The 12,517-nt window shown below is 51.6% G+C and overlaps 1 protein-coding gene across 1 annotated transcript in view; it reads right to left on the bottom strand.

Moving 5' to 3' along the window:
* Positions 1 to 8,282: 8,282 nt before the first annotated feature.
* Positions 8,283 to 12,517, bottom strand: part of Klhdc8a (kelch domain containing 8A) — a 7,107-nt gene continuing 2,872 nt past the window's right edge. Inside the window, exons 2-5 of the mRNA XM_032915195.1 lie at positions 11,359 to 11,523; positions 10,888 to 11,103; positions 10,189 to 10,290; positions 8,283 to 9,232 (exon numbers count right to left, since the gene is read on the bottom strand). Coding sequence (XP_032771086.1) covers positions 9,039 to 9,232; positions 10,189 to 10,290; positions 10,888 to 11,103; positions 11,359 to 11,523 — 677 coding nt within the window. The 3' untranslated portion in view covers positions 8,283 to 9,038. The remainder of the gene's footprint in view (positions 9,233 to 10,188; positions 10,291 to 10,887; positions 11,104 to 11,358; positions 11,524 to 12,517) is intronic.

Raw genomic sequence — 12,517 nt, forward strand, 5'->3', positions numbered from 1 at the left:
CCTGCACCCACAAGATGGCCCACAACCAGACAAAGCTCCAGTTCTAGGGTCTCTGGTGCCCTCTTCTGACCTCCAAGGACATCAGGCATGAATGTTCTGCACAGACATGCATACTGGCCAAACGCCACACACATAAAATAAATTAACAATTGTTTACACAACTACTGATTACAACAGCCAAGTGCTGGAACTTAACTCTCATTCTGCGTAGGGAGGACCTGGAATGTGGCTGGGTGACTTAAAGATTGGGCTTAGATCCTTGGAGAATTTGTCAGGACATCTAAGCTGAGCTGAGCCACCCCCATTCAGTCCTGTCTGCCTCCCGCTCTAGTCTTAGGAGGCATTTCTTCTAACCCTCTCACCCAATCACCAACTACTTAGCCCAGTGATTCTCAACCTTCCTAATCCCATGACCCTTCAATGTAGTTCCTTTATTGCGGTGACTCCCAACCATAAAATTATCTTTGTGGCTACTTCATAGCCACAATCTTGCTACTGTTATGAATCGTAATGTAAATATCGGATATGGGGTCTATAATCCTGCGACTCGAGGGGGTCGCGACCCACAGGTTGAGAACCGACGGCCTAAAGGCTCTTGTAGAAAATGAGCCTTCTGTGTAGTCACTGGGGATAAGATTTTATTCCTGAACTCCTGCACTCCATAGTCTCAATGTGCTGTCTGTCGAGGGACTGGGTGGAATGTGAAAGCACCTCAGAATGAGAGACTACGACGAGTATTAAGTTCAGAGTGTAGGCAGGAGCTCATAATGAGAGGCAGCAAGGCAAATGGCGTAAGGCAGGTGTCAGGCACATCTAGAGGGGATGACTATTAATTAGTTCCCCACTTCCAAGAAGTTTTCTGCCTAACAATAAAGAAGATATAAATAAAACAAGCTTCCCTATAATCTGTGACAGAGTGGGAGACCCCTCAAAATGGTATGAAGTTCAGGTACATGGGAGAAAAATTGGGTATTATCTGGCTCAGGAAGGGTTTCAGGGGTCAGGGGGTGCTCAGAGGAAGCCACTTGGGTTTTGAAGGGGTGGGTAGATTAGTCTCAGGCATGGCATGGAGGTGTAGGGAGAAGGAACGGAAAGAGCTAAGTCATTTGTTCTCTGTGTATCTGAGAGCCGTAAGGAGTCTCTAGAACCCCAGAGTGTCTACTCCCGGGGACTATTGGGACAGATGCATTTTTTTTTCCTCAGGGAGAAGAGTAGTTGCAGGACCCAGTTCACTATCCACCTCCAGCCAGAGACCTTAGTCGTTAAATTGCCTGTTCCTTACAGCTCAGATGAGTTATGGCCCTCAGTCAGCTTTTAGCCCCACTCTGTGGTGGACAATAAGGCTTGGATATGTGAACCTTGTCCTCTTAGGGGCTGGTGGAATTGTGTGAACAGGAACCAGCCTGTTAGAACTGGTTCTCCAAAACCAGGAGCTATGACTCCAGAGAGCTGGCATAGCCCGGTAGTTTAGAAAATTGAGACATCTGGCTCAAAGCTGCCCTCTTCTGGCCTAATTGAGTATAGCAGGGCTTGTGACTGCCTGTGCGTGGTATAAGGTCTATCTACCATTTGTTGAGCTGGCCTGCGATCTAAGTATCCTAGATGTAGTGTCACCTGCTAGAAAGAAGCATAGCTGGAGGTAAATGAACATGATCATCTCAGTGTCGTGGCTGTGCCTTGTACACCCCCTGTGGGGCCCAAATGCAAGATGGAACTAGTGAGCTACAATCTAAAATTCTAGCAAGTCCTACAAGGAATGTGACAGCCTTTGCTGGCCTTAGCCTCACTAGGGACTAGCATATGATTATGCCCTCTGTGCAAATGAGTAAGCCAAGTCACAGAGAGAAGCACCTGTCATTATAGGGTCACATAGATGGCACCAGAAATGTCAGGCTTATGGGGGCTGGGTAAGGATTCTGGTTTGCTCTGATGCTCCTGATGTTCTGAATTCATGTATGAAGCATGTTACATGTCTCTTTCATGAGCTTGCTTTGGGACCAAATGAGATATGAAGTTACCAGATAGACAGTGCCCTCCTAGCTTGGGTTTTGGCTGGCCTTCCGTCAGAGTCCTGGCAGAGATCCAAGTGTGTTTCGGGGAGGCTGTACAACAAGGACTTAACAGACACTCGAGCTCTGTTTGATCTGACCCAGGCCAGTGTGAAGATAAGCGCAGAGTTAGTGAGTGACTGTTGAAACTGAGAACTATGCTGGGGAACACAGGAGGAGCTGGGGGACACAGGAGAATCTGGGGGGACACAGGGGAAGCTGGGGAACACAGGAGAAGCTGGGGGACACAGGAAAATCTGGGGGGCACGGGAGAAGCTGGGGGGACACAGGCAGGAGGAGCTGGAGGACACAGGAGGATCTGGGGGACACAGGCAGGAGGAGCTGGGGCACAGGAGGAGCTGGGGACACAGGAGAAGCTGGGAAACACAGGAGAAGTTGGGGTACACAGGAGGAGCTGGGGGGACACAGGGGAAGCTGGGGAGCACAGGAGGAGCTGGGGACACAGGAGAATCTGGGAGACACAGGAATCTGGGGGACACAGAAGGAGCCGGAAGACACAGGAGGAGCTGAAGACACTGGAGGAGATGGGGGACACAGGGTAACTGGGGGACACAGGAGAAGCTAAAGGACACACAGGAGAAGGCTGCGTAGGGGAAAGGAAGGTACTCCTAACCACCACCCCCATGCTAATTTTTAAGCTCAGGATGCCAAGAGGTAAAAGGGTGGGTGTCTATTTTAATTTTTATTTTTTATTTTATCTTAAATTCTGGGGGTTCCAGTCAGTGCTTTGCGAAAGGCTCCCCGCCTTCCTGTTGATGATCTTCCTCCTTCTCTGCCCCTTGACCCAGGTCCTCTTTCTGACCGCTGCGGTTCTGCAACTCCCCTCCTGTGGCATTACAAAACCGGGTGTCTGTTAAAAGTTACAGGATTCCTCTAGTGGGTCCCTGAGGTTTTAAACGCACATCCCTGTGTGGTTCCACTGCAGTAAGTCACCGGGGACTGTTGATGCCTGAGTTGGAGTCAGTAAAAATAACTCCCGTCTTTCTAACTGTCAACACTCCAGTGCACACAACCTTAATGCCTCTTCAGTGAGCCTTGGCTTAGGTGCTGGGTACATGGGGAGTTGATGCAAATGAAGCAGGAAGCACAACAGCCTGTGTGGGAGTCAGAGACAGGGCTGGGCAAGGTGACTGAGTCTCCCTAGGCCTAAGTGGCCTAATGAAACCCTGAACTTGGAGCTGGTTTGATGTAGAGTTCTATGCTCCTCGCAGATGGGCCTTAGAGCAAGGCGCACTCGGGGGCCTGGTGGCTTCACTTCATGTACATGAGGGGATAATTTCTTCCTGTCAGTCCTGCCTCCATTCAGGGGAGACCCAGGAGGGACTAGGAAATACATAGGAGGGAAACGCGCCTGGATTTGAGGGGAGACGTCTAGTACCCGCCTCTGTCTTCTGCCCAATTGGCTTCGCTGCCAACACGAGTTCCTGGGCTCCCAAGCTGATCCTGGAATGCTAACCCCAAGCAAAGCACGTTCTTTAGTCGGGTCAGCAGTTCCTGGCCCTGAGTAAAGGAAGGTAGGAGCCAGCATTCCTCGTGGCCCTGAGTAACACCGGTACAGTCTGGTATTAGGGGGTTGCTATTGCAAGGTGAATTAAGGAACCACCATCACCAGAGATCATAAAACGCTGACCTAGAACTCCTATTAGAGCCTAAAATAAAGATCTGAGGGAACCCATCCATAAGCAAGGAGACTTGAAGTTCTGCTTAGTTTCTGACCTGTTTCTGTGTCTGTCTTCTGTGGGGAAGAATCAAAGAAAGCAAGCAGGCAGGGTAAGGCTTCCTCTCACAGTCAGTGCTGTCTCCCGGCTTTTTAATTCCTGACTCTAACTGCACTGTGCTGTACCTTTAGTTCCCACCTGACAGGCTCTCTGGGATGTCCTGGGTCACATGGGTTAGTGCCACCATCACAGCCTGAGACCTCAGAAACTATGGCAAGTGGTCTAGAAAGGGAGTGGCTTACATTTGCCACACATGGAGGGGTGTTGAGGGTGGCTGGGACAGGTGGATGGGGAGGGGCTAAGGAGAGAGGGAGTCTGGAATACTGAGTGGGAAGGGGCAGCTCCTTTATGGGGAGCGGAGGCAGGGGTTTTTATGAGAGAAGGTTGACTTCCAAGATCTCCGGGAGGGCAGAGGGAGTCCAGGGAAAGCCTGGGCAGAAAGGGTACTAAATATTTTTGTGTGGTGATGAGGGTTTGAAGGAAGCCAGTCACTGTGTGAGGGATAGAGGCTGTCTAGGGTAGAGCCTACTTCCCTAAGGCTCTAGAAGCTCATGTCTCAGGTCGAACGGGAACAACATAGAAGGGAAGCCCCCAGTCATTCCCCTTCTACAAGTGGGAGTGTGGAGCAGGGGATTCTGGGAACATGAGGTATATAGCATTGTTTTCTTCCATGTGTTTGCTTTTGAGACTGAGGAGAGGACCAAATGCCTATTTCCTGTTGAGTGGTAAGTATGATGATTTTGCGTCCTTATCTTGCCCAGGTGAGAGAGCAGACTGCTTCAAAACAGTGACCTTGGCCCTTCTGGCACAGTCATGTATTTCTGAGGCTAACCAGAAGAAACACTTCAGAAGCCCTAACAAACTCCAAGGCCACTAGCCTAGAACCCAGCCTGGCTGCTCCCCATGGCACAGGCAAACAAGAAGGCAAATTTTAACTCCCCACAGCCCTTAGGCCCAGCGCGCACAGAACGTCCAGACACTTCTCTGTCCCCCATCCATCCGCCCAGAGACCCTCTTATTTCCTCTTTGAAGGATGGAGGTGGCTCCCAAGATTTGCATTTTTAAAAAGAGCTACCTATGCAAGAGGAGAGACCCTGTCAAAGGGGGGTGGGAGTGAGGCTTAGACCCTGGGTCTCCCTGGATCCTCCCCAGGGAAAGCCATCTGAAAGGAAACAATCTGTTACTCACTTATCAGTACTCGGCTGCAGCCTGTGCTGGCACCGTGCCAAGTACCAGGCAGGTACTAGGCAGAGAGGGCAGATGAGAAAGGCCAGGTAGTCCCTTCTCGGTGGAGCTCCGCAGCTTTCTCAGGAGTCAGAGTCCAGAATACCATTAGGCCCGGGTCCTCAACAGAAGGCTCTCAGCCCAAGTGTGGTTCAAAGAGTTCCTCTAGCCCTAGTGGCGAACCGTGGCATGGAACTGTTAGGGACAGGGATGATACAGAGGGTGCAGGGCCGGGCCACTGATGACCCTGTCTTGGCAAGAAGTGTGGAATGTTTTAGCAGTCCATCCTTCAAACGATAAGGACCCCGAGAAGCCTGGCCAAACGGTTGAATTGCTAGGATCCTGAGCTAGGAGTGGTGACAGGCTATCTACGCCTTCGATCCCAGCACTCAGAAGGCAGAAGCAAGTAGATCTCTATGAGTTCAAAGCTAGCCTGGTCTACATAGCAAGACCCAGGCCAGTGGGGGCTACACAGTAAGACTATGTCTCAAACAAACAAACAAACAACAAACAAAAAAACAGGGGGGAGGGAATTCTAAGTCCGGCTACCACCTACGTTCGAGAGCATGTATATACGAGTGTGAAATCAAAGCTATGCGCACGACAGATGCCCGTAAGGGGGTGTGTACAATGTGTTTGTAAAGACTGTGCGAGTGTGGGTGTCCGTTTGCATGAAGAGTGTGTGTCTGAATGAGAGGGTGGGTGATGAGTACATGTGTAAGCGGAGCGGGGCTCGAGCCTGAGAGAGAAAGGAGGGTGGGTACAGGCAGTATAGATGCGAGGGTGGTGGGCCCCACGCGCTGGAGGGAGTGACGGGAGTTGGCTTACGGCAGACAAGGTACACGGCCTGCATATCTGCAGTGGTCACCCTCGAGAGTCACTCCTCCTGGGCTGGGGAAAACCGGGCTTGTCAGCATTTTGCTCCACGGAGCAAATGAAGGCCCCGGGGCTTCTGAAAGGCAGGTACGCCGCTGCCTGTGCGGCCCGAGTAACTTTAGCGTTTGAGAGGACAGACTTGGGGTTCAAGCTGTTGAAGCAAAGAGGAGCACAGCGCTGAGGAGAACACAGCCCTTGACATTGGTGGAAGGCACTCAGGGCATCTGGCTCTGGCAGTCGGTTGGCTCTCCCCCTTCCCTGGGGACCATGTCTCCATCCACTGGCACTGTGGTGGAGAAGGGACAAAGCTGGAGGAGCACCACCAGAACATGCTCCCAGCATTCCTTTCCAAGCCTCAGCTCCCTCAGGGTCAGCTCAGACCCTGCCTTGGCCTCCCCCAGCTGAGTGCAGGAAGTGTGCGCTTTTAGGCCCTCATGCTTCTCTGCAGGCCCGGCTCTAACAGTGGGCTGATGCGGGAAGTTCGGGACTCGGGAATTCTTGCTTTCCCACCCTGTTCACCAGACTACGATGGTGATGAGCTTCATTTGCTCTTAATTTCCTGCGTGCATGAAGTCTAGACTCTTCCGCAAGGTATGAAGAGGTCTTTTCCGGATCTGCTGGCCTGAATTAGTCTCATGCCCCCAGAAACACCTCTGCATTCTTCCACGTGCTCTCCCCAATATCCAAAGCCTTTCAGTAGTTCTGATTTTAAGGAACAGCGATGAGACAGGGTCTCTCCATGTAGCTCTGGCTGTCCTGGAATTTACTAGGTAGACCAAGCTGGCCTCGAACTCACAGAGATCCCTGTGCCTCTGTCTCCTGAGTGTTGGAACTAAAGGTGTGCGTCATGTGCAGCTTCTGGCTCTGAAAGCCAGAGTCTCATTATGTTGCTCAGCTGGCCATCAACTCCCTCCTATGCTCAAGAGACTTGCCTCAGAGCTGACCAGAGAATGGAAGCAGGTACTTTACCACCTTGTGAGACTGACTGGGGAATTCAGGAGGGTAAGGGACCTTTGGAAGAGTGTGGTGTGGTGTGGCAGTTGGATGTGTGAGGCCTGAAGGCAGGCCATTGGCTGTACTGCCTCTGAGATGCAAGGGGTATCGAACCGCACGCTTTAACACAGAATCAAGGGCTTCCCTCACCGCTCACTGAGGCATCCCTAGTCTTCTCACAAGGGAGCCTGGGCAGGGGTGACCCTCGCAGATACCAGCTCCAGCTTTGAGCTGCTCTGATAATGTTAATGTCTAAGTCAACCTCATAGACCTTGCTGGGCCCCCTAAGTTACCAACTACCTTAAAAGGTTCTATCCTCAGATATGGGGCCATTATACCTGGAGAGAGCTCCCCTATCTGTCATGGCTCCTCTTGGGTTGGGAATGCTGTGAACAGGACGGAAGTGGAAGTCGGATACGGAAGAGTGAAACAGCTTGCTCTGAGAAGCCACCTGTCCTCCGTAGCCCCCCAACTCTTTTTTTTTCTAATAGTTCAGGGGTACTTAACCGTATTGGAACCATAAGCAACGGAGGCTTCTTTGCAGTCTGTTCACCAGAGGCCACAGTCTTCCTCTTCACCTCAGTGAGGAAAAAACTGCTAGGCCAGCAGGTGGCAGTGTCCTCCTGGAACCCCGAAGTAAAGCCAATAAGCCACCATCCCTTAAAGACCCAGGTTTTACTCCGTCCTTGAAAATGCGGCTGGAAGTACAACCCCTACCACCACACCAAAAAGAGGTCCTTCTGACCCCGCAGACCGGAATAGACCGTCCTCCAGTTCATGCTCCTTGCGGGATAATTAATCACCTGAACCCTGTGAAGAGAGAGCCAGGCTCCCTGCCTCCCCCATAGCCTCAGTAGGGGGTCATTCTTTGTGTCCTCAGGGCTAACACAGTGCTAGTTCAGTTTGCTTTCTGTGCTGGGGATGGAACTCAGGTCCCTGAGCATGCTGGGTAAGTCCTAATCCAATATGAATGACTGGGAAATAGCACAAAGAACTGCTGTGCAGGTTACAGGGAAGGCACACCCACCCTTCTGACCCCCCTCACAGCCCCCTAGTTGTTTTTAAGTCAATGAACAATTCCTTCATCCTTTGAATATGCTTAAAATGAGCTTCAGCTGAGTTGATCGAGGTTAAACATGGGTATAACCGAGCAAAGATTGAATGGTCACGACCTTGGCCAAACATACGAGTGTGTACCAAGAGAAGAAAAACCGCCTCTTTGAGAGTGGGACAGCTGTGTCCAAGGGAAGGTAGAACGCTTCAACAGGAATGGCCACGAACAGGTGGCCAATCGGTCCCTATTTAGCATGAGAACACAGTGGGAGATGGTCTTGTGGGGTTTTTTCATCTATAAACCAGAATGTTCCTGCCTTGTCTCCAGGGTCCAAAGAAGACAGGGATGAAGATGTCAATTGTGCTGCTGTTATTAACCAGGGTGCAATTAATCCACCCTTTGTGGATTTCGAAGCCACAGTGTAAATGAGACAGTCTCACACAGAAACACTCTGAGAGTGTTGGGCACAGAGTAGCCAGGCCTCAGGCTGGGAGAAGGTGGCGGAAGACAGAATACAGAAGATATTGACGCTCCATCATCAGGGACCTGAGAGGAAGGGTCCTTTCTGCCCAAACTGTTGGCCTGGTGTTCGAGCCTCCAACTTCCTTCCTACCCAACTGCCCTAGCTTCCAGCTCAATTCCTGATAAGTAGGTGAGATCTGGAGCAAGCCCACAGCTGACTTCTATATGGGAAATGGATGTCAACCAAAGAGAAACAAGGGTTGGGGTGCCCTGTTCTTCGTTAGTTTACCTCATGACACTCAAACTACCTCAGAGATAGGGAAGGACAGCAATGGCTTCCCCTCTGGGTGACAACTGCCCTCCACCCCAGGAGGCAGGGGAGAGGAGGGAACTTCCCCATGCCTTGCAATGTCTGAGCACTGAGTGAGGTTTTTCCCCAGTCCACAGCCCAGCACTGACTGTTGGAATCGGCTATACTTTCCGCAGGTTTAGAGGGAGGTCACTGAGAGCCCCAGGGCTTGACCTCGCTGTCTCCTAACAAGACCTGGAGGCTGAGGAAGTCATCCAAAGTGCTTTGATGAGACCGTTCCTCACGTCAGGAGTGGAGTGACGCTGTCCAGGCAAAGGTGCTGCTCGGGCCAGCTAGGAGTCAGAGACAAACAGTGCCTCTACCGCATCGCTCAGTCCCTGGCTGACACCCCCCACAGCCAGGAGGCAGTTCTTGAAGACGATGCTGGAGCAGGCACACCGGGGCGTGGGCATGGGGGGGAGGGCCTCCCACTTGTTCTTCTCAGGGTGGAATGCTTCTGCCGTCTCCAGGACAGTGGGCTGGTTTCCTGAAAGCAAAGGGGAATCAGACCTTAGACCAAGGAGCCCAGCCACCAAGCCATATCCCATGGTGACCATCTCCCAAAAGCCAAGCAGCTTCCTTGTCTATGGCTACAGGAGGGCTCTCTTTACTATCCTGGGGCAGGAATTCCTGTCAAGGAGCTTTGTCCCTTATCCCTTCTCTGCCTCTTCATCCTAACAACAGATTGTTTTTTCCTGTCTTAGTTATCAGAAGGTTTTAGAATACCACTGCCTCCCTCCTGATTTCACGTGCTCACGTCTTGGCACACACACACACACACACACACACACACACACACACACACACACACACACACACACGCCACAGGCTTCCCTCATTATTCAGCCCATATGGTTGTTCATGAATGAGAATGTCTACACTGAGTAAACTTTGGTTGCCCCAAGACACACACACACACACACACACACACACACACACACACACACACACGCACACACACACACACACACTGCCTTTATCACTGTGCCTCAATGACTTCAGTGTGCCTCCAAGTCCCGGTCTGTCCTTCAAAATAGCAGTGATCTTTGCGAGGGGTCAAATCCAGAATTCGGAGCATTTACTTGATCACGAGCTTTGCTATCCTAATAAGAGCTGAATGCCACGGGTGACACGGGTCAAGGAAGGGCGAAGACTTTACCTTTGTCCCCAGCTATCTCCAGAAAGGGACTCAGGGACCTGGGTTCAGCACAGGACTCCATATGCCCTCTATTATTTCTAGATCTCCGTTTTCCTGTTTCCGACTGGAAAGAACTTATGTGGGGCCCGTGCGGAAATGCCGAGTCCGGACCGTATTGAATTCTTTGGAGTAAATCAGCAGGAGGTATGCCTGGAGTAAGTACCACCTGTCCCTCCAGTGCAGTGCCAGGGACCTACCAAGTCCCAGAGCCACAACACAGCACAGTTGAGATGCTCCATCCTTACCAAGGCCCCCGGCCACTATGACCCGTCCGCTCAGGCCACCAGCCACGAAGTCTGCCCGGCGCTTCTTGAGGAAAAATGAGCGTTCCATCTTCAGCCATCCCCCTGCAAGCCACATGTAATGACAGGACAGAGAAAGAGGATTAGGTGCTGATGTCCCCTAACAAATACAGCTGAATCCCAAGTGGCTCTTACCCTGGTGGCTGCCCCCAGCCCTTTCCATTCACCCCATTCATCCAGGGTGCAGAGAGTGTGCCCTGTTGATTGAAATGATGCCCTCTACTACTTTGGCCTTCTCAGGTGCTTGTCCCAGTCTAAGGTACATAATTCCCATGAGGCCCCTGTTCTATTTAGATTTCCCACAGCTCTAAAAGGGAAAGGAATCTGATTAAAGGCAATAAGAGAAGTCATCAGGGTCCCTCTGATTCTCCATCCGCAAAGGAAGAGACCCTTCCTGACCTGACCCTGCACAGACACTGGGGATGGAGAGGAGAGGCCATAGTGAATGAAAACAGACAAGCAGGCCAAAAGGATTCTTAAAAAGACTCTGACTCCAAGTTTCTCCGTGAGTTAGGGAAAGTGCTCAGACTTCAGAGAAAGCTGCCTGGATACGTAAGCAGCCCCAGGGAGATTATCATGATGGGGAAAGTGGGGACCAGTGAGAACAGAGCAAGGAGCCAAGGGAATGGGGACCCAGCTCACCCTGCTCCATGTCGAACACATCCATTGTCCGGAGGAACTTGGGCTGCCGGTACAGACGACCCTGCCGAAGGCCTCCAAGGCTGTACAAGTGGTTGTCCAGGGTCACAAAGCTGGAGAAGGCCCGCTTACAGGGAATGTTGGGGAACTTGGTCCAGGACCGAGACTCTATATCAAAGACCTCGAAGGCATTGACTGCATACTTAGATTGTCGTCCCCCTAGAGATGGGGATGTGGGGAGGTAGGCCGGGTACAGGGTAGAGGGTGGATTAAAAAAACAAGCAGTTCCTGAGAACAGAGAGGACTGGGCTTGCCTTTCTGTTATTCAGTCATTTAGAAGACTCCTTAAGGGCTAGGCTAGGGCAGTGTGATTATCCCCCGTGGCCAAGGGAATTCTCAGGTTGTTGGCGTCACTTTCCAGGGGACACACCCAAGGAAGCAAGGAGGGGAAATGAGCAAGTAGCTTGTCCTTACCCAGCACATAGATCTTGGAGCCTCGGAGGAAGGAGGTGGCAGCATATCTTGGGGTGGGCATGGGTGCTAGTGACACCCACATATCCTTTAGCATGTCATAGTGCTGTAAGTAGTTGTGAGGACGTAGGTCCAGGCCCATCCCTCCTGCGGCATACACTCGATAATCTAAGAAAAAAGGCCACACAGAGACATGGTTCGGCTCCCAGGCACCCAGAGACAGGCCCCACAGCATCCACCATCTTCCATAGGGCATGACAAGTTCCCAGCTTTCGCTCGCCTAGCGAATCGCAGATGCTTCGGTGATGTGGGCAGCACCATTCAAAGTCTTTCTGAAACTGTGGATGGACTGTGTGCCCCGGCTTATGTCAAGTCCTTGGCAAAACCCGGTATACTAAACCCTGCACAGAGACACATGGCAGCCAGGCCTAGGCCTAGATAACCCTTTGTAGGTCTGTCCCTCCACTGTCCTCCTTCCTGGGCAGCCAGAGTGGAAGCCCAGGCTTTTGTATGACCTCCACTAGTGACCTGTCTCCTAACAATCCTCAGATGATTCTCCAGTAGGTCATGTCCTTTAGAACTATAGTTAGCCCCACTCTCTGGCCTTCTACACCCGGAGTTGTCAGTGGTTCTGTCTGCTACTGCAGTGGGGAAACGGCATCCTCTTTCACAGGTATAGAAGACACCTATGCTCAATGGGGAGAGGCCAGGTCTGAATGAAGATGGGGAGACTTTGGAGAGCTGACCCTTCAGAAACCTAGTCCTGAGAGCAGGGGCTCTCCACCTTTCTCTTCTGCTCCTGGCAGTGGATAGCTTTTCAGGGACTCAGCACATTGTACCTGAGAGCATGGGCTAACAACATTCGTGCTTCCCTAGACCCTGGCCGAATGGGTCCTTTTCTCAGGGACCTTCAGTTCCTGCATGGAGTTTTGGCTCCCAGCAGCCCTCCCTCACAGTGGTGCCTTGACTCTTTGAGGTTACTACTGCAGGAAGTGAGCCTTATTTCCTTTTAGCTCCAGTCATCCCAGGAGGAGAATCCTAACCCTCAGCCTAAGGCTGGGGCAGGACTTAATGATAAGCACCTGATTAGCACAAATTCCACCTTCTCTTCTGGAAACACTCCCTCCTGGAAAAACCCCAACCACTCCACAGTCATTCAGCT

This window comes from Rattus rattus, chromosome 10 (assembly GCF_011064425.1).
Source record: "Rattus rattus isolate New Zealand chromosome 10, Rrattus_CSIRO_v1, whole genome shotgun sequence".
Lineage (NCBI taxonomy): Eukaryota > Metazoa > Chordata > Mammalia > Rodentia > Muridae > Rattus > Rattus rattus.